Source organism: Dermacentor albipictus, chromosome 4, assembly GCF_038994185.2.
Source record: "Dermacentor albipictus isolate Rhodes 1998 colony chromosome 4, USDA_Dalb.pri_finalv2, whole genome shotgun sequence".
Taxonomy (NCBI): domain Eukaryota; kingdom Metazoa; phylum Arthropoda; class Arachnida; order Ixodida; family Ixodidae; genus Dermacentor; species Dermacentor albipictus.
In genome coordinates this window covers 28,668,671-28,690,084 of record NC_091824.1, presented here as the reverse complement: position 1 = coordinate 28,690,084, position 21,414 = coordinate 28,668,671, and the positions used below count along the sequence as shown (strand labels likewise).

At 45.7% G+C, this 21,414-nt stretch overlaps 1 protein-coding gene across 1 annotated transcript in view; it reads right to left on the bottom strand.

The window, feature by feature from the left end:
- LOC135900170 (protein zwilch homolog) overlaps positions 1 to 21,414 on the bottom strand; it is a 68,986-nt gene that overhangs the window by 33,056 nt on the left and 14,516 nt on the right. The window contains exons 7-10 of the mRNA XM_065429615.2: positions 14,055 to 14,207; positions 9,666 to 9,737; positions 8,125 to 8,218; positions 3,093 to 3,245 (exon numbers count right to left, since the gene is read on the bottom strand). Coding sequence (XP_065285687.1) covers positions 3,093 to 3,245; positions 8,125 to 8,218; positions 9,666 to 9,737; positions 14,055 to 14,207 — 472 coding nt within the window. The remainder of the gene's footprint in view (positions 1 to 3,092; positions 3,246 to 8,124; positions 8,219 to 9,665; positions 9,738 to 14,054; positions 14,208 to 21,414) is intronic.

Genomic DNA, 21,414 nt, shown 5'->3' with positions numbered 1-21,414 from the left:
TTTACCAAATATAACATGCTGAAGGCTGACCAGGTGTGCTACTTTAAGCTATTGCAATGGATCAATAAATACAAATTACACACTTCTGTAGTGCCCAGCTCAAGTTCATGCAGTACCCGAAACCCAAAACGAAAAATGCCGCAAGTTAGAACCAACTATGGAAGGCAAGCATTATCTTTTCAAATAACCAATGCTCTAAACAGAAAAGATACGCAAGTAGACTTTAATAAAGGTGTACATGCCTTTAGGAAATACTGTAGGAAGTTTTTTGTGAACAGCGACATGTTTTCATTACTGTAAATTACCTCAAAAAGTGTGCTTTGTTCTCCCTTGTCATGCTCCTCTAAGCTACTGCAATTTTGATACACGACTGTGAAATTGTGTTTGGTTTTTGTGTCTTGGTTTTTGTGATGAGTGCCATGGCTATGAATGATGGTGTTGAACGAGCTAACTGATAAATGAATCGCTGTTCTCTGCGTTTGTGTTGCAGACATTATGTTGCGTATGTAATTATTTTGTACCAATTATTTGCTGTGATGACTTTATACTCGAGCAGTAACTAGTCCCCCTTTTTAATATTGCCCACTGTCTGAACCTATGACGTCTGTCTGACTGAACTTTGTTGATGTATTTTGTGTGTGTATATTGTGCAAGGGGGCCGGGGCCCTTGTCAGGTGCTCTGTCGCCTTTAGCCTCGGCCCCCTCTTAGACTGTGTCTGAGGAAACAATAAAGAAGGAAATAAAAAAACTGTTGAACTCGCAGTTACATTCATTCAAGTGACTGAATGAATACAGTAGAATCTTGGTGATACGAATTTCAAGGGGAGGCGAAAATATTTGTATCACCCGAAATTACGTATCACCAAAAAACGAGCGAAATCCGTCCCGATACCATAAAACACGCACAAAAAAAAAACATTTATTTATGTGGAAAGAAGTCACGTATGTCCTTCAGAGTCTTCTTCTCCACGAGGTCGGCCAGCAGAGAATTTTTGAAGCTGAAGAACTGCGCTGTAGTGTCCTCACGCACAGTCTCGGATGTCACAGCACGCCACAGAATATCGAGAGCGTGCATAGTTTCGGCTGCCGACGGTGATTGGTCATCACCATTTTGGCACTCGTCTTCTTCATCGTCCCTGGTCGAAATTCCAAGCTGCGACGATACATCCTCCACGATATCTTCCACTGTGCGTAGACCACAGGTGACGAGATCGTCGTCCATGGTGATGAAATCATCGGCACTGCTGTTAACGCCAAGCTGGTTCCAGACATCAACCGGAATTGGATTTGGCACTTGCGAGGTGGTGGCCACTGTGGATTTAAAAATCCCACACTTTGCAGAACAAATTGCAATAGTTGCAGGGGAGACACGCTCCCAGGCCACTGCAATAAAATGCATAGCGTCCAAACGACTGATCTGCATATTTGAGTCCTTACGGTCAATCTTCGCAAGGAGGTGGCGCACCAACGAACCCTTGAAGTGGTGCTTTATGTTTTTGATAGTGCCAACATCCAGTGGCTGCAAATGACTAGTGGCGTTCGGGGGCAGGAATACCACTTTGATGCTCTGTAACGTCATGTGCTTTCGATGCGCCGCACACTGGTCCAGCAGCAAAACAATCTTTCTGTTCTTGCATGACATCCTATGGTCCAAGTATGTGACGAACTCCATGAACAGAGCCGACGTCATCCACGCCTTTTTATTGGCTCTATATGTGCAGGGCAAACGACCGGCTGCTTTGAAGCATCGGGGCTTCTGGTATTTTCCAATGACGGTCAGCTTCATTTTTTCTGACCCGTCAGCGTTGCAGCGAAACAAAACCGTCACACACTGCTTACTTTTTTGTCCTCCCTGGCAGGCTTCACCCTTGAAGCAGAGACTCTTTTCGGGCTGAAGGTTGTAAAACAGCCCTGCCTCATCAATGCTAAAAACATCGCGAGCGTCATATCCCACGATGAAAGACTGCAGCGTGGTTGCCATCCAATTTTCAACGACGGTGACGTCAACCTTTTTCCCTTCGCCGCAAACGGTTTTGTAGGAGAGGTAATGCTGTGCCTTAAACAGGTGAATCCAGCCACCAGAGGCCTGAAAATATTCAATTCCAAGCGTGAGTGCGATGTCCGCTGCCTTCTCATGCAGAAACTTTCCGTCAACGTTGACGCCGGCTGCGGTGACCTCTTTAAACCATGTTAGGAGAACTTTTTCTAACTTTATATGGTGAGCAGTCTTGGCTTTGGAGTTTACGCCAAAGTGCTGCACATTCTGCATAATTTGGTCACGCTGACCGACAATGGTAGACAGCGTAGAAATTGGCAGGCCTGATTTCTTGGCCATGTCAATGTGCCTTTTCTTGGGCTCTTCGTCCACCTTCTTCACAATATCCAGTTTGTCCTTCAAGGACAGCGCCTCCCGCTTTCGCAACATCGTACTGATTGCAGTACCTTTCGGGCTGACGCGATCAATGCTCGTAAAACGACACACGCAAACAACATGCTGCACTTCCGTAGTCGTCGCGCACGAGGGAACAAAGAAGCGGGAGCCGCTGCTGGCGTGACGATCTGCGTGCTGGCTGTAGCGGAAAGACCGGTGGAACGGGCATGCAGGGCCGCGAGAAATGTGGAGTGGACAAATCACACCCGACCGGTCGGGTTGGCTGGTTCACAGGGCGAATGGACCAATAAGCAGCGGCGCTAGCCTCAGACAACAAAGTAAAAAGAAAAAGGCGAAGAGGCCACCCCCAAACACTAGAGAGAGAGAAAGCTTCACTTGCCTCATCAGCCTCCCTGCTGCCACGGAATCTCAAACCGGCACTGGCGCATGTTGCGCCAGTGGCGGCTGGACGGTCGCGGTACCGAAGCTCGTATCACCTGGCGCAACGCTAAAAAGTGCTCGGAACATCTGAATTTTGGCCCATTGTACACAATACTTTGGGCGGGGGAATTTCACGAATTCGTATCACACCGAAATTCGTATCAGCCGAGTTCGTATCACCGAGATTCTACTTAAATGAAGTTGGATGAGAGTCTATCAGAGGTCGATTGCGGCCAACCATTGGCTGGAACCCTGAGAGTAGTGTGGCACGATGCCATACCTGACATGGCGTTCCACATCTCGTCAGTGAAGTCCACGGGCTGCCGCTTGCTCATGACCACTGTCTCAACATAGAGGTCAAAGTCCACTGAATTCCAGCCGACGTCTGCAAAAGGCGTCCCCGACTTTTCTCGATAACTGCCTTTGCGGGACCCTGCACAGTGGCATGCAAAAAAGACAGAACAAACACTGTTAACATGTGATGAAAGTCCACAACAGAAAGATCCAGTAGGGCTTCACAGACTTGTTTTGAAGAAAAAAAAAAAAACCATACAGAGGAATTTCGATACGAATTACTTAAGACCATGGAAAATGCCGTGCTCATATCAGCTAAAATTTGTATGGCTTTAACAGGCCATAACCATAGCACCAAAGTAAAGATAAGACATTCTCAGGTAAGACATGCCAATGTATGAAAGCCTCTAACCCTACAGCTAGAATAGAACAGGCAGAACTTTCGAAGTTAATCAACAAGCATAAGATAGCTGACATAAGGAATTATAATATGGATAGAACTGAACATGCTCTCAGAAACGGAGTAAGCCTAAAAACAGTAAAGAAGAAAATAGGAATAGGCAAGAATCAGATGTATGCGTTAAGAGACAAAGCCGGCAATACCATTACTAATATGGATGAGATAGTTCAAGTGGCTGAAGAGTTCTATAGAGATTTATACAGTACCAGTGGCACCCTAGACAATAATGGAAGAGAGAATAGTCTTGAGGAATTTGACATCCCACAAGTAACGCCATTAGAAGTAAAAGCCTTGGGAGCTACGCAGAGGGGGAAGGCAGCTGGGGAGGATCAGGTTGACAGCAGATTTGTTTAAGGATGGCAGGCAGATTGTTCTAGAGAAACTGGCCACCCTGTATACGCAATGCCTCATGACCTTGAGCGTACCGGAATCTTGGAAGAACGCTAACATAATCCTAATCCATAAGAAAGGGGACGCCAAAGACTTGAAAAATTATAGACCAATCAGCTTACTGTCTGTTGCCTACAAAGTATTTACTAAGGTAATTGCAAATAGAATCAGGAACACCTTAGACTTCTGTCAACCAAAGGACCAGGCAGGATTCCGTAAAGGCTACTCAACAATAGATCATATTCACACTATCAATCAGGTGATAGAGAAATGTGTGGAATATAACCAACTCTTATATATAGCTTCCATTGATTACGAGAAAGCGTTTGATTCTGTCGAAACCTCAGCAGTCATGGAGGCATTACGGAATCAGGGTGTAGACGAGCCGTATGTAAAAATACTGAAAGATATCTATAGCGGCTCCACAGCCACCGTAGTCCTCCATAAAGAAAGCAACAGAAGCCCAATAAAGAAAGGCGTCAGGCAGGGAGATACGATCTCTCAAATGCTATTCACAGCGTGTTTACAGGAGGTATTCAGAGACCTGGATTGGGAAGAATTTGGTGTAAAATTTAAAGGAGAATACCTTAGTAACTTGTGATTCGCTGATGATATTGCCTTGCTTAGTAAATCAGGGGACCAATTGCAATGCATGCTCACTGATCTGGAGAGGCAAAGCAGAAGAGTTGGTCTAAAAATTAATCTGCAGAAAACTAAAGTAATGTTTAACAGTCTCGGAAGAGAACAGCAATTTACAATAGGTAGCGAGGCTTTGGAAGTGGTAAGGGAATACATCTACTTAGGGCAGGTAGTGACGGCGGATCCCAATCATGAGACGGAAATAATCAGAAGAATAAGAATGGGCTGGGGTGCGTTTGGTAGGCATTCTCAGATCATGAACAGCAAAGAGAAAAGTGTATAATAGCTGTGTCTTACCAGTACTCACCTACGGGGCAGAAACTTGGAGTCTTACGAAAAGGGTTCTACTTAAATTGAGGACGACGCAACGAGCTATGGAAAGAATGATAGGGTAACGTTAAGGGATAAGAAAAGAGCAGATTGGGTGAGGGAACAAACGCGAGTTAATGGCATCTTAGTTGAAATCAAGAAAAAGAAATGGGCATGGGCAGGACATGTATTGAGGAGGGAAAATAACTGGTGGTCATTAAGGGTTACTGACTGGATTCCAAGGGAAGGGAAGCGTAGCAGGGGGCGGCACAAAGTTAGGTGGGCGGATGAGATTAAGAAGTTTGCAGGGACAACATGGCCACAATTACCTAGTACATGACAGGGGCTGTTGGAGAAGTATGGGAGGGGCCTTTGCCCTGCAGTGGGCATAACCAGGCTGATGATGATGATTCTCATTTATTTACAATTGTTGCTTCCAGATGATATGAATGGTGGTTTTCTCGACCATTCTTCCTTTATTCGGTGAAACCCTGTTGCCAGCAATTCCCTGCAGGCTGCAGTGACTGCTTTAAAGTGCATGGGTGTTTGCCAGGATCATGGTAGACCAAAGTTTTACATGCAGTAGAACTATGTTCACACGTTTTTGAAAAAAGAAAGAGATGTGGGAAAAGGACATATTGACCAAGGAAATGTATGATCAACTAAAATATTTGACAGACTAAGTGGTAGTCGAGATCTGCATAATCCGACGCGTTGTGCAAATCATGACACGAGACACCAACGCCCATCGAACTGGTGGGTCTCCGGTGGCTCGAGGCACGTTTTGTTGATTTCCTATTGCGTAGTGCTTTAGGACAGTGACAGGAAACTGAAACGAAGTAAGGCTGGTGGGTGACGCCGGATTCAGCAGGGAACTGTGGCGCACTTGCATTATCGCCTGCTAAAAGTGTGCAGTGAGCTTCCAATGGCACCACATCCTATGCGCCTTAAAAGACGGCAGATGAGGATGCTTATCGCAATAGGGTTAGCGGTGACAGCTGTGGACTCGGCGTGCGATGAGCCGGGGAGGAGATCTGCCGGTACTGGAGTAAGAAACTGAGTGCGCGCCAGCATTTTCATGCGAGATGGGCGGGCTAGCATTGTGGCAAAGCTGCAGCAACGGGCAGCTACTGCTCCTGATCGCGCGCACCTTCCGCATTTTATTGTTTACGTGGCATCTAGCGGCTGCAAAACCTATTATACAATCGCAGTTTGCCGATGTACTGAACGTTGCTACTGAAAGATCATATTTTTCAGGAACATATGAAAACATTGGGAATGGGAAATCGTATGTACAGTAAAACCTCGTTAAACCGTACCCGTTTAAACAGTAGTTTCGTTTTAAAAGTAGTAAAGTCAAATCCCGACTCAGCGACCATTGAATATAATGTGTTTTGTACCCGCATAAACCGTACCAGCTTATTGCGTATGCATTGGTTAAAACGTAGTGTTTCAACTTTTAGTCGCGCAAATACAGCGGTGCATCGTCTCCAACGGGCAGCCCGGCAGAACAACAAGCCTCAGAGATCAGAACAACGGCCTCCAAGCGCCCTGTGCGTTTGCGCGTGAAGTCACATCAACATCAACATCATTTCGACGCCGTGCCAGAGAGCGTTGTGGCGTCGTGCTAGCGAGGACTCGCGTCATGCTCAAGCTCGAATAAAAAGGATGCCGGGTGCTCAGCATAGAAGAAAAATTAGACATTGTCCATGCAATCGAATGTGACACGAAGAAGTCGGCACTGGCACGTGACATGGGTCTACTGTTGACTACAGTGTGTGGCATTTGGAATGCGAAGAAGTTGCTCGGCAGCGCTGCTGCGACCGCGAAGAGATGTCGGCTACGAGGTTCGACTTTTCGCCATCATTGCCTCTGTTGCTGCCGAAGTGTCGCCTAGCGACAGTGAGGAGGACGACACGGAAAGCGACAGCATAGGCGATTCAGGCCCAACAGTGGCAGAAGCTGCGCGTTCCGTCAGACATATGAATGCAATCGTCGCGACAAGAATGGGGGCGCGATAACGCAACTATTCCAAACGAAAAGTATCCCAAACTCTGGCACCCGGCAATGAAAAAGGTGCCCCGGGATTTCTGCAGCACTACTACGTGTGTGCACGGAGAATACGCAATGCCAATGAGGGATCTGCCATGCGAGTGTTTGCCGAGAAGAGGGGGCTGGCTGAAAAGCTGGCACGCATCTTCAGTAAGTTTGAGGCCACTGTCGTCGTAACACTTTTGCCGCGCAAAGTGAATAAATACTGCATGTTTTTTTCCCCTTTCATCGCACTATCTCTGAGTTCCGTTTTCGACAGGTAAGTGGGCAAGCTCATGCTATTTCGGTTAAACAGTACTACCGTTTAGTACATACTTTTTCCGAGCTCCAGCCAACTACGACTTAACGAGGTTTCATTGTAATGGGATCTTATCGACAAGGTTCTACTGTAGCTGCATCGCAAAGGTGCACTGCAGCCACACTTCCCCGACTGAGAGAGACTTCACAGTGGCTCAGAATTTTGTATCATCATCCACTGCAGCCTGGGAGGACATAGTAGTCATCCTAAAATAGAATGCAGTATTCCATCCAGTGCATTCTGGAGGTGACGTTTTCAAAATTCGAACCACCCTAAAATTCACAGCGATCGTGATCCCGATGCCGCGATTCAACTGTATAAGGTGAGACTGTAAGTATTGCTTTCAGTTCTCTCTCGCATGAGCACAAGAAATGAGAAACATGGAACGCATCAGGGGTCATACTCTGAGACGATCCACTTCGGCGATACCATCGCCTTGGCCATGCCTTCGCCATTTGTGGGCACCGATTCGCCGTTTTAGCAAAATCAGATGATCTATGTCATCCTATTTTGCTCAACCATCTAATCAGGGTATGCCTGATGTCGATACTATCACCGAAACAGATTGTTTCAGAACACGGCCCCAGGTGGTTCATTTTTGTCACTTTTTTTTTTTTTCTCGTGGTTCTGAGCTAGGCACCAGAAACTGCTGACACATGTTGGAAAGACAGCATAAGAGTGTGACATGCTGCCTGGGCTGGTTAAAGTTAAATTAATTAAATTAGGTGGGTTTTACGTGCCAAAGCCATGTATGATATGATTTTGAAGTGCAACCAATGAAATGCAGCCAATGAAAAGAAGGCAACCAATGCAATGGCAAAACAAGAACACTGCAGTTGGAGAGAGAAGAGGCAGTTGCAGTGCACTGACCTTGCAGGAGCGTCGTCACCTTCTCAATGAGAGTCGGCCCACTGAGATCCGGCGCCCACGCAACTGCTCCCGTAGTCAGGCACTCGACAAGTTGCTGAAACACAAGTGCACAGTAGTCAGCCAGGGGATGACGAAATTGTTGCCATAAAAAAAAAATGTCGGGTTCGAGATCCCAAAGCAATGCATAGGCTACGGGAGGCACTCCAGATTAATTTTAACCACCTTAGCATGCAACTAAACATAATGTTAAGTACGCAAGCATTTTGCCTAGTAATGCTGTGACAGGGGCTAGTTCGCTAAACGTCATGGCTAGATGCACTGCATAACAAAGTGAAGCTTTAATCTGCTCTTTCTTTTTTTGGCGATAGTAATTATATATATACACACAATACCTCAAGCACATAAGCTCAATACTCTAACCATCAGGTCACTGATGCTTGCCTGTTGCATGCAATTCTAGGTGGTCCTCACGCATTTCCTTGCTGTCGCTATGAGGCTAGACTAAGAATGCATGTACCCTCTTGAATAAAAAAAGTTCAAGGAGCACTTAGTTATTCATACATGGATGAACGAGAAAGAATTGTGGCCACGTCAGCAGAAGCGCAGCGACGTCTGGTGGAACCACTGGCAGAGTCACTTGACTCGAGCGGTCATGTCAGCAGAAGCACCGTAACGTGACCAACGGTGTTATAAGGTGTGCACAACACAAGGTCGTGGGTTCAAATCCCACCACAGGTCATGGGTTTGTGTGCCTTAATTAAATATACCTTAATTAAATATGTGTTAATTAAAGTCACCTTCATTAGTACCACAGGTCGAGTGTTTGACTCCCATCAAAGGTCGTGTTCGTAGCCTTTTTGTACCATGATGTGGTCACACCGACAACACTGGATTTTTCATGCTCCATTTAATGCTTTCGCATTAGTACGCTACAACTTGCTGGCAAACATGACACAAAAGTTGATTTTTTGCAGTTGTAGAGACAATAGGCCAACGTTACCCTGCTTGGTATATTTCTGTTATCCTATCCTAGGTCAACCAACTTGCCCAAATCAAGTTGATGCGGTTGTCCTTGTTCATTTCATGCTGTTGGTATGAAACTAACCTAGAAATGCATGCACTACCTAGACTAAGAAGTACACGATATCTTGCCGCCGAGGAGGAGCAGCTGTGAACACAACATGGCATGTTTCCTTTATCTTTACTCATGTTGTCCTCACTCAGTATACCGTTAGCTTGAATCAATTCACCCAAATCAAGTTGTTGCGGTTACTTTGTCCTTCCAACAAACCTTGCCTGCAGACCACCTGTCCTACACTACACTTATTTGTCTTGAATTTCAGTGCACTATGTGCATGCAAAGAGGGAATGTCTGACGATTGGCACTTGGGGCAAGCCTGTCTTCAGTACTATACCAGTGAATGCCCTAGTTTACAGCACAAGTGTAAGGCAGCAAGGATGGGTTATGCAAACTCAGAAGCAGGAGCCAGGTGAAAAAAAAATATATGTGCAAGTAAAAAGAAGAAAGTTTCTTTCCCCACCTTGGCAAACTTCATTTCCTTGTACACAGATCGTGCGGCACTGCGCTCATTTCCAGGTAAGGTCTGGACGTTCTGAAAGAAAAATAAAACCTACAAGCATGTACAAGCGCAAATAGAAGCAGTTTTTATCACATTAGCGGCCTATGCAATTAAATTGCTGGACCAATTATTACCAATTGCTACCAATTATTGAGCTTTATTCACAGAAAAAATAAACTTTTTTGCAAATTGAACCAGCAAAATACCGCGCAAGAATTTTGCAACTGTAGATAACCAACATAACGGCCGTTCCAGGAATGACTACACACATCTGATTCACAAACACAGCACAACAGACATGCGGACACATTTTCACGGGACTCGAGTGGTCATGTCAGCAGGAGCACCGCAACGCGACCAACGGTGTTTGTCACAAGGTGCGCACAACACAAGGTCGTGGGCTCAACTCCCACCAGAGGTCATGGGTTTGTGTGGGTTGGACAACACAGAATTTGCAGCGACGCACAACAGTATCTATGAGAAAATCACAAATGAATAAATATGCTATTTAAATTCATTGATCAGCATCTTAGTTACCAGTACTCACTATAGACCTCACTATACCGAAGCAGATTACCATATATATACTCATGTAATGGCCGTGTTTTTCTTTTTTTCCTGAGATTTGGAGTGAAAATCCGGGGTGTTGCCATTACGTACACAGAAAAAGATACACCTTTCTTTTTGTGAATATTTTCAGTGGTACGTACTTGCCTTTAATGAACTACAGTACTTGCTTGTACTGGCTCTGGCTATTCTTGGCTATTCCTGCAGCACATCACCTGCTGGCTGGAATAAATGGTGATGTCCCACAGATCAGTGATGGCAGCGTCTCGGAAGTAGCCACTAAATCTCGGAGGCTGTGCTTTTGCTACCTGGAGACGCCGAAAACTCATCATGGCTGTTTTGTTTTGCTACCGAAAAAACAAAAAAAAACAGTTCGGAACTCTCGTACCACACAACAGATAACACTGCCAACCTTCTCAAAAATCGATGGTGCGGCTTATACATGAGTAATTGTTAAATATATTTTGGGGGGAATTTCTTTTACAAAGTTCTGGGTGCAACCTTTACACAGGTGTAGCCATTACACGAGTATATATGGTATGTCAAATTAATGAACATAATGAAGCAATCATTAATCACACTTCTCCTTGAGAATACCGTAAAACCCCACAAATTTATAACATTGTTAATGAACCAAAATTGTACCAAATGAATATACTAATCCTTTTCTTAGCTTATAACAAACATTTACCAATTTTTTCAAGCTGGTGAGGATGAAATCTCACAGGATGTGGCACCGGTAGTAACTCACCTGATACAGCAGTTCGAAACTGCCAAGAGCTATCAGTCACCAGGCAATACAAAACTTTGTTCATACATACCCCCCCCCCCTCCCTCCCAAAAAAAAACATGCGAAAAAATGAGCCGGGAAAATGCACGATCCGAAGTCACTAAAATGTTTGGCAGACTCAACTGTACAACTGTAGTTGATATCTCCATAATTCGAAGCATTGCGCAAATCGTTGCAGCATGTGACAACGAAATGCACCAAGCTGGCGGGGCCCAAGCAGCTTGGTAAGCTTACAATTGTCTTCTTCGAATTCGGCCAGGCTCAGTAGCTACCTTTGGGCGAGGCATTTTTGTGAAAAGTTTTGATATGCCCACTCAACAAAAATTGTTGCAGCACAAGGCACCCACGCATTGTCTGGCTGGTGGGGCACCGAGCAACTCAAGACTCGTTTTGTCGTTTTCCCATTGCGTAGTGTTTTAAGACGGCGGCAAGAAACCGAAACGAAATCGAACTTGTCGGCAACACCGAAATACGTTGCCCCCAGGGCGGAACATGTCACTCTTATTGTACAGCCTGCAGCAGGGAACAGCTGTGCGTTTAGTTAGGTTATCACTCATTAAATGAGTGCAGTACATTCGGCACTACAGCATACATGTTATGGAATCGATAGGTAAAGGTGCTTATTGCAATAAGGTTGGTGGCGATAGCTGTGCATGTGACGTGCAATGACCCATGAGGAGACCTGGGGCTACCAGAAGGTGAAACTGAGTGCGTGCTGGCATTTTCACATTACACGGGTGGCGCAAGTACATACTGCGGGAAAGCTGCCAAGGCGGGTGACTACTGCTCTAGATCGAGCGTGGCTCCTGCTTTTTCTTTTGACACTTATTTAACAGCCAAAAAACAAGTCATACTGTCACAGTTCGGTGATGTACTGAGCGTTGGTTGGTACAAAAAGATTGTGTTTTCCGGGAACCTATTAAAAAAAGAAAGAAGCGTAAGTGTATTGGGTCATTTTTTGCATTCTTGATCACGAACGTTGGCATCGAGAAATTGCACAAAACAGGACTGTATCAACGAGGTTCTACTGTACATAGAACCAGCTGTGCTGCCGTATCAGTCAGCACGCTACTGCCTGACTTCTACAAACTGTCACAGCCGTGTTGTACCACAGACTGTGTCATGCACATGCTCTGCCTTGTCTGCACCCCGAATAGTGCATTGGGGTGCACTGTTTACAACAAGCCATTGTTGTAGGCTTGTTGTAGGCGTGTATTGGCTTCGCTGCGCATTTGGTTGTCTCCTATGTGGCACATTCGTTTACGCGTCTGTCTGCGCAATTATATGAGCATACGGTCTTTGCATGTCTTTCTGAATAAAGCTTGTCAGTTGAAATCTAGCTCTCTATTGTGTCCCACCTTTTTTCCGTTAGTCTTGTTCACTCTAGTAACTATGTCATAGCAACTAGACAAGCACAATCGACGTTAGACAAATACTTCTACCCCAACTGATGTTAAACAACATTAGAAATGTAATGCAAAAGGATAGACAGTTGGGCGAGTTGGTACGCAGTGCCTTGCAACACGGGCATAGTTTATCAGATTCCACTCGAATGTGGGAAAGCTTACATTGGACAGAGTGGTAGATGCATTAACGTTAGACTAAAAGAACACAAACATTCACTAAACAACCCTAACGCATCACATTTAGCTGCACATTGTTTCGATTGTGGATGCAAACCTTTCTTTAAAGACACAAAAATTCTTTCTAGACACAGATGCCGAACCACGAGGGAAATTATCGAGGCTTTCCACATAAAAAGATTAGGAGACACTTGCGTCAGTCAGGCTTCGTTGTCTCTGTTAGATTGCGAATTCCAGTACCTTCACAATACGTGTACTAATCTGAAATAATTTTTGTTCTTTGACTTCCATACCCACTGACATGTTTAACTGATGCTTTTACATTGTCATGTTCTGATTCTACGGTTTTTGCAATCACCTATATATATGTTCTTCGTTTCAATAAAAATTTAGTTGAGAGTTAGCGCTCGTCCTGTCTACTCCTTTCTGTGTCCGTGTTTCACTTCGCGCTAGAAGCCAAAATCATGTAAACAACATTAGACAAGCACCACCACCACAAGCGATGTTACACAACCACAAACTGCTGATGTAATACCCTGCCTAGTGGAGTCAGCCCATACATCCCCCTTTTCAGCTGCCGTTTGAGGTTTGTGTGATTGGCTTTGGCCACTAGGTGGAGGTACCGTTTTTGGACGGTAGAGCTCATACTGACGTAGCTCGATGGCTGGTATACGCGGTCTTGCAGCCACGAATTTTATATCAGGCACAATTTCAACGGCAGACTTTGGCACAGTTGGCACAATTGGACAGAATTAACTGTGATGCTACGTGCACAATCACAGCTCTACCCGGCATCACTCCGATACCAACCTTACAGGAACATGCCCAAGCTCAACACAATTGCAGAGCTAATTTTGCAACGTGAAGAAGCACATGAAATCAAAAAGCAACCCATTTAAGCTGTCACTGCGTCACATGCCCATTTTCAACACAGCTCTCAGATTGACAATCCGCCTTATCCAATGCCTCCCTGGGAATTCACCAGCATTACACGTGCACTCTTCTTAAATTTCTTCAACAGTGCTTCAGTGCTGCAGGAGGTGGGGGACCTCGCATTAGTTTTGGTGCACCCAGAGGTTGGTAGGCAGTGGTGGCTGTTAGGACGGACGACAATTAAAACAAAGTAATGGTGAAACAAGAGCTCACTACAGCACGATATTACTGCAATTTGAGGGTTGAAGCCACCTAAAATGCACATCACTCTCATTTGCTAGAACTCTTGCTCTCCTCGCACCAATTTAAAGCTGTTCTAAATACGTGCGTAGAAACGCATTCCTCTCCCGGTTAACGTTTCCCCAAACGCATTCTTTCGCAGGGCGCAGGAAAGGTCAGCTGAGACCTCCACACATACTATTTCTCTGCATAATTTGAGTGAGCGAAGTGAGGAAGGAAAGACGTGCACACACGTACGAGATGGCAGAGCGCGTCGGCGCATGGCGGTTGCTGCAACACAGCAGCCTTGTTCCAGGAGCATTCAAGGACCATGATGTCCTCACGGCTGCTTTGCTGCGAGGGGTCGTAGTGGCGCAGGATGTCGTACTTCGAATTCACCTGCATCGTCGTCTGCACAGAATACATGCCCAATGTGAAGATTCACCAAATTCAGCACTGCTAATGGAACACATATGTCAAGAGCTGAATTGGTTTACAGTTGTGCTCCTTTTAAAACCCTACAGTATGCATATCCATGGCAGGTAGCAAAGGCGGTTGCAGTCAATCCTCGTTATAGCAAAGTCGTAATCGACATAAAAAAACTATTTCGTTATATTTGATATCTGTTAGTATAAGCACTAATCTGCTACGTGCTGATATTATTAAGAAACATTTCAGATTTACTTTGTAGATTAAATAAATTTATTACATCCAGGTTTGTTATACGGAGTTCTGAAAGGAATGCACAAAGCACTGACTGTCGATAAAACTTTATTCTGCCGAAGTAGATATTAAAAATTTGAGAAAGCAGCAAACAAGAGGACAGAAAACCTTCGTGCAATCTACCAAGCAAAAATTGAGTGCCTATCATGCACACAGATAGAAAGGGTTAATTATCTCTTTCTCTGTACAACAGAGAATTTTAAAAAATTTAATTCCAGTGTTTAATGAGCTGAAACTACGGTACGATTATGAGGCACGTCATAGCAGAGGGCTCCGGATGAATCTTGACTGCCTGGGATTCTTTAAAAAGAGCCTAGCAGTAAATACGCTGGTGGTTTTTGCATTTCACCCTCATCAAAATGAGACCACCATGACCAGGACCACAACAGGATGGGCCCAACAGGATGAGACCAGGATGAGGCCACTATGACCAGTAGCACAAAAACACAAAGGTGTTGGAGAGCAATGATCTCTCCCAGTTACAGTTGAACCTCGCAGTAACGAAATCGGCGGGGAACGTGAAAAAATTCGCTTTGGCAAGAATTTTGTTGCAAAATATGACAGCACAGATAAGTAATGCGTCACAGAACAAAACTTTACTGTCAAAATTCCGTTAGCCTACTTTGGCAAGCTTTGCTCAAGGGTATAGACACACTGCCAACAATACAAAGTGCGCAACATGTGTCGATCAGCACTGGCAGCACTGTCGTGGAGCAGTATTCTCGGTCAATTGCTTTCCGAGATAAGACCACTTTTGCGAGATTTTGTATAACTCGGCACCAGACAGAGAGTAACAGCGCTCCATGCATTCAGCAGCATTTCTCCAGTGCACGCTGTCGGCTGGCGCCAACGGGTCTGGTGCCGAGCGTGAAAGCGATTGTATATTGTATACCCAAAGGCAACTGATCGAGATTAAGGCCCTTATGCGCAAATCTACGTCCAGCGCCGAATCCGCACGTGGTGCCTGTCGGGAGGCACTGAAACCAGCGTTCTTGAAGCAAGGAATGCATATTCCCTGACGATCACTCAGTCAAGGACCGAGGCGTGGCACTCCATGCTGTGACCACCTTATCAAGTGCCATAACCAACTCCATGTCAGTGGGACGTGGATTGCCTTGTTCTTTCTACATTTTTCTCACCGAGGCACACATCACGCACTGCACTAGGTGTGCAGAAACTGTCGTCATACTTCGATAGAAACATGCATGCCGCTTCAAACGGGCGATTGACAAATACGGTGGCGGTCCTGACATGTTTCCAGCGCACGCGATCGCTTCTGCCACTTGGTTGCTTTTGTAAACAAAAATGGCGGCGCCTCTGCAAGCGTAATGTCACGGTATTTTATGCAATTTTAGAGCAAATCAATTGCATTTGAGCAGATTTTGGAGCCTGATAGCCTTGCACGAGTACGTAATATGCGGGGTTACGTTCCAGCAAATTTCGTTAATGCGGCATTGTAGTACAGTAGCATTTCGTTGTTGAAAGGTACGAAAGGCATTGAATCCTATGGGCATTCCCCGTACATACGAAAATATTTCGTTGTCACAGCATTTTCGTTATCACGGGTCTCAGCTGTGTCTCCAATTACTCCTCCTTGCATCAAGTTACACCATCCTATGCCTCCATAGTTCCTAACTTCACTGCACCACCAAGTTATCATTTGCCATCACCAAATGTTTTCTCCTTCCCATGGCACCCATTATATTTGGTTACGTCATCTTTGCACTACATTATCTGCACAACTCCATTTCTTCCTCCTAATGTCAACTATAAGATTAGCTACATCCATGTGCTCTCTAATCTATACAGCCCTCTTGCCGACTTTTAAACATTAAAGAGCCCTCACCAGGTCTGGCCATTTTAAACTGACAAGCACCGTGCATACAATGCGCACCAACAATCATGTCGTGTTAAGTATTGCATCCTTTCGCACCACACAAAGGGCTGAAATTTCAAACCGAATGCTGTTTGCCCTTCTCCTCACGGGCGCCGAGCTTCCATCTGGAGAGTCAACGCATAACGCACAAATACGCCTACATACATGGCAGTGCTGTGACGTCAGTCATAGTGGCATGTGACTTCGAGAATTATTCAAGACAACATCTGTTGTTTGTGTAATCTGTGGCTTCAAGAGACCAATTAAAGCTTAGAGAAATAATAGAACACACAAATCGAATGTCTATGTGTTTCTGTTTTACTTCACACCGTAGCTAGAGAGATGTACTTCCGTTTTGTCTGCTTGTTCCCACGCCATGCACTCGCACGTGCAGACACCGAAAGTAATTTTCTACTGCGTTTCAGCACGGGATTATGCTCTTTCATCCTCTTGCGCCTACCTCAGTGCTCGTGATTGTGGCAGACTTATACTGCTGTGGTGAAGCGACGACGAATAGACGTCAAAGAGATGGAAGCAGTGTAATGCAATAGCTAGCCCGGTTGCCAAGTTGCAGCCATAAACTCGACCATGCGTCACGACATACCTGTGGGAGCGAACCTTGCACGTGGTTGTGCACGCGCTTGAGCATGGAAGCCCGAGGTCGCCAGTGTCACACGTGCAGTGAAGAAAAATAAAGATGAACACCAATGAATAAGCAAGCGCCACAAAAGAGTGCTCAGCAAATCAGCAGGTAATGCGTCACTCAAGCAGCCTATGAAAGGCGAAGAGACCACGTCAGCAGGCAGATGGAGCCGAGATGCGGAGCAAAAAAAGGCGAATTGGCTTGGGTCGGATGTCAACACATGGGAGGCCAACAGCGGTTGGGGGGACCCAGTCGAGCGCCAACGCACGAGGAGCCCTCTTAACGACATGTTTTCCACTCCCATCAACCAGCCGATAAACAAGAGCATGCGAGAGCTCGCCTGCCGTCTCCGCTTGTGCAGTTCATCGAACTACGCACCACACCAGCTTTGCAGAACGCTTTGTAGGGACACTTGGTCTCGCATGCCCCTATGTTCTGTGCCCATGTATTTGCATATTTTATGTTTGAATATATGTTTGTGTGCTATAATTGTTGCTGTTCCTTCCTTGCCGCCCTCGGAGGCGTCCCTGACTCTCAGAATTAAGCCTGTTTCCCGAAACACATCGTAACAACAGCTGATCAGGTGTTCTCCTGCAGAGCGTGCAAAATCGTGTGCTGTGCAAAATGAGACAAACAACAGTTTCAGCGCAACACCGTCAGCGGAAGTGCGCCGTGCAACAAAAAAGCAAGGGAAGAAAAGGAAGGTGGCGCCCCTGGCATACGCACCCCGTGATCCTCGATCTCCAGTAAGGGAAAACGCAGAGAAGGGATTTTGCTTGCGGAGGGCAGATGGGGCAAGTGGAGAGTGTGTCTCTGTTGGCAGTGAAGCTCGTCTAACGAAATCATGGGTTCGCGGTAGTGAAATATTTCTATCTCAGTTATTAAAGAACCAATCAGAAAAATTCTTGTGGTAGAATGCTCCCTAGAAGGCACATAAGAACTTCTAGTATGTAACCGAAATTTTTCAAAGTCGCCTGGTGAGGGGCCCTTTAAACGGTTCCTGAAATATTTTTTACTATTCATTTCTTGCGTTAAGTGAAAGTGCGAGACCTCTAAAACCTAGAAAACATTGTGGCAAGCCCCAGAGTGGCGCTAATAATTTGATATAACAGTTTCTTTTACAGCCAGTTTCGATTTCATGAGGGAGCAGTATGTGGGAGCAGGACTACCAACGAGATGGCACTGGTTAGGCCTAGCCGGCGGGAGTGTTGGGTGGCGTGCTGTCACGGGAAGCTCGCCCTTGATATATGTTTGTACCCATAAACGAATGCACGGAGATCTGGTACAAGATGATGTGCAAAAGGCTGCACTGACCACAGTGTCCGTGAAGCAGGATTTACGGCCGATCAGCAGGTAACTACCACAAACGCGTATAGCAGAAGCCTGTATGCATGTGTACTGGTAACAAAGACAAAAGCTCGCATGTGGACAACACTCCGAACCGATGAATTTGTGGAACACCATTTAAACTGACAGCATTGCGGAGTCAAAATCGCACCCACAATATCTGCACTATGCGGCAATACGCATCGTGATGGATGAATGCGAAATGCACTCGTGCCGTGGACCAATTTTTCCACGGTGCTGGAGCTGTAAACAAAACAACAAATTGATTTTATCATTGGGATTCGTTTTTCCGGCTTGCCCGACAACGCATACATCTTTACGACGGCATACGTACCCGAAAAAAATAAGTCGATGACTGCATTTAGTTTCCACATGCAAACTGAAGCGCTGCATAGCACACATGTTTGGTGCAGACTGCGCGCAGCTGAGAAGCGGCCCGAGCAAACGGCTTCTACGTCACCTCGGCAACCCCCGCACAACACCCGCGCAACCCCCGCGCAACCTCCGCGCTGGAGCCAGCGAGCTGCCGTGGCGTTTTTCTTTTTTTTCCCCCCTGTTCCACGTTTGTTCACTCGCTTCACGCCTCCTCCTTCTCCGCATCGCCCTTGTCACTCTCCCCTCGGCTGACACGCCTCGCTGAGAAGCGCGCTTGCCACTTTGCTTGTCTGCGGGATTTTCCTGCAACTGCATTATAACCGGTATTTTGTCTTGGGCAGCTGCACTATAAGTGGTATGCGCATACAGTGGGTTTTATGGGAAGCTAAACAGAAGTAAGGAAAGACTGCATTACATCAGGTCCCGCATTATATGTGGTTACGTTATAAGTGGTCTGAACTCTAGTTCTGGAACTCCTTTTTTGCGCAACAAATAAACAAAGAAAATCATTAGTCAACACTGATATTGGTTTTTTTTTTTTAAGACTCTGCCCATGTTCTTGCACTGCTTCCATGCTTTCTAAGATCAACCCAACATCACAACCTATTGCAGTCTTTTCCCCAAGTCGTCAAATATTTTGCAAGATACAGTAGTGTCAAAAAGAGCGCTTTCTTGTCATGCGCTGGCTTGCCTATGTGGGGAAAGAAAACACAGCAGGTGGTGGCACATCTTTTTTGCAGTGAAGGTACACACAGATGCTCAAAAACAGCAATGCAAACCACTTTGCATATGTTCCAGAAGTAGCAGACAACAAATTCGCTTATGCTGAATTCCAATGATCCAGAGCAGCCAACCAATTTTATAAGCGGGCACCCCTGCCTGGCAGAAACACCTCCTATTCTGCGATCGGAACGCAACCTACACAGCTGGAGCACACTGTTTTAGTGGAAGTGCTCTACCGGATTAGCAGTTATCCAGGATACGCTGGATGTGCTCATCTGCTTCTGCTGTTCTGCCAGCACAGGAGAAACATCCCACTTGTGAGTGGCAGCTTTAGCATCACTAGGCCTCTACCAATTTTTGGAGTTCCAGCAGCCAGACTGCAGCTAGCTAGTTCGAGTCCCGATAGGAGACAACGTCACGGTCACATGAGCTGAGATGCCAAGGCTACTAAAAGCTGTCTGAAGGTTGCACAATCAAACGCATGGGCAGCCGGCCAGGATAAGAGAAATCATGCTACTGGCATGGCCGCAACCGACAGCCACTTGTGCATTGCTCGCTTAGAAATATGTAGTAACATATGCCGAAGAGCCGGAGCAGTATTCTTAAGCGATTGCATTTGGGGATACAATGACTCTTGCGAGATGTTGTGCGACTCGGCAAAGAATTGTCTTTTCAGTTGTTGCTTTCTTTTTTACTTTGTACAGTACCATTCCTTCGGTGTTTGTATTATTGATTGCCCCCCCCCCTTACACATGGGGCCCTTAAGGGAATAATAATAAATGATGATGATGATGATGATGATGAATGCATGTTGTGCCAAGGCTCAGTATCTTTGCAGAGCACGAGAAATGCTGTCCGACGCACCCAGTGCAATGACGTAAAACCTTTCGAAAGTGATGGTATCACTGAAAATGATCACTTCAGGATATTTGCTTGCACTGATCACATTGCCCACCGCCGTTGATGAGTTGGCGTTCTGTCATCATTTGAAAAGGCACAAAAAAGTACGATCTGCACAGGGCACCTTAGGCATATAAACTTTTGTGCCAAAATGCTCGTTTTGGCTGATGGTGCCTCTGTTCTGGCCCCTGTACTGAATTCAGGAGCAGAGGCTGCACAAGGCACACGAAAATACACTCGCAAGCCGTCTGCAATGAAGCGAGAAGCTTCACATAAAAAAATAGTGTCGATAAGGAAAGCAATATTTGAACGTATGAACAGTCATATAGACTGCCTGGCCGTTTCTCAATCAGTGTGCTCCATTAACATCGATGGCCTACTTGGAATACATCAGTTTTGACGAACATTCACCCATCAGAACATCCGACGAAGCGAACACTGGCTAGCTGCGATTGTGACCGCCTTCACTATCAGCAGAAAAAGGAGATACCACTGCATAAATGTGAGATATATGAGAAGGGATACTACAAGAGAAAAGTAATCCCAGAAGGCGCTGACACATGCGGGAACAAGCACCTACAAACAGCAACACACGACAAAGACAGCACATACGAGTGTGCTATTGGCTATCTACAAAAGGAACCTTCACGGGACACAAGAAGATAAACAGCAAATGGTGTCTGCAAAGGCAGAACAGGTTTTAGCAGATAATGCTAGAAGTCATGAAAACCGAAGGTGCTCATTGCCAGAAAATTCCTCAAGTAGATTATGTTATGGGGTTTCACGTGTCAAAACCTTGATCTGATTATGAGGCATGCCATAGTGGGGGATTCTGAACTAATTTTGACCGTGTGGTGTTCTTTAACATGCACCTACATCTAAATACATGGGTATTTTTACATTTTGCCCTCGTCAAAATGCGGCCGTCGCGGCCGGGACTGGGTCCTACGATCTCATGCTTAGCAGCGCAACACCAAAGCCACTCTGCAATCATGGCGGGTAATTCTTCAAATGCCTGCGTTGCAATCCTT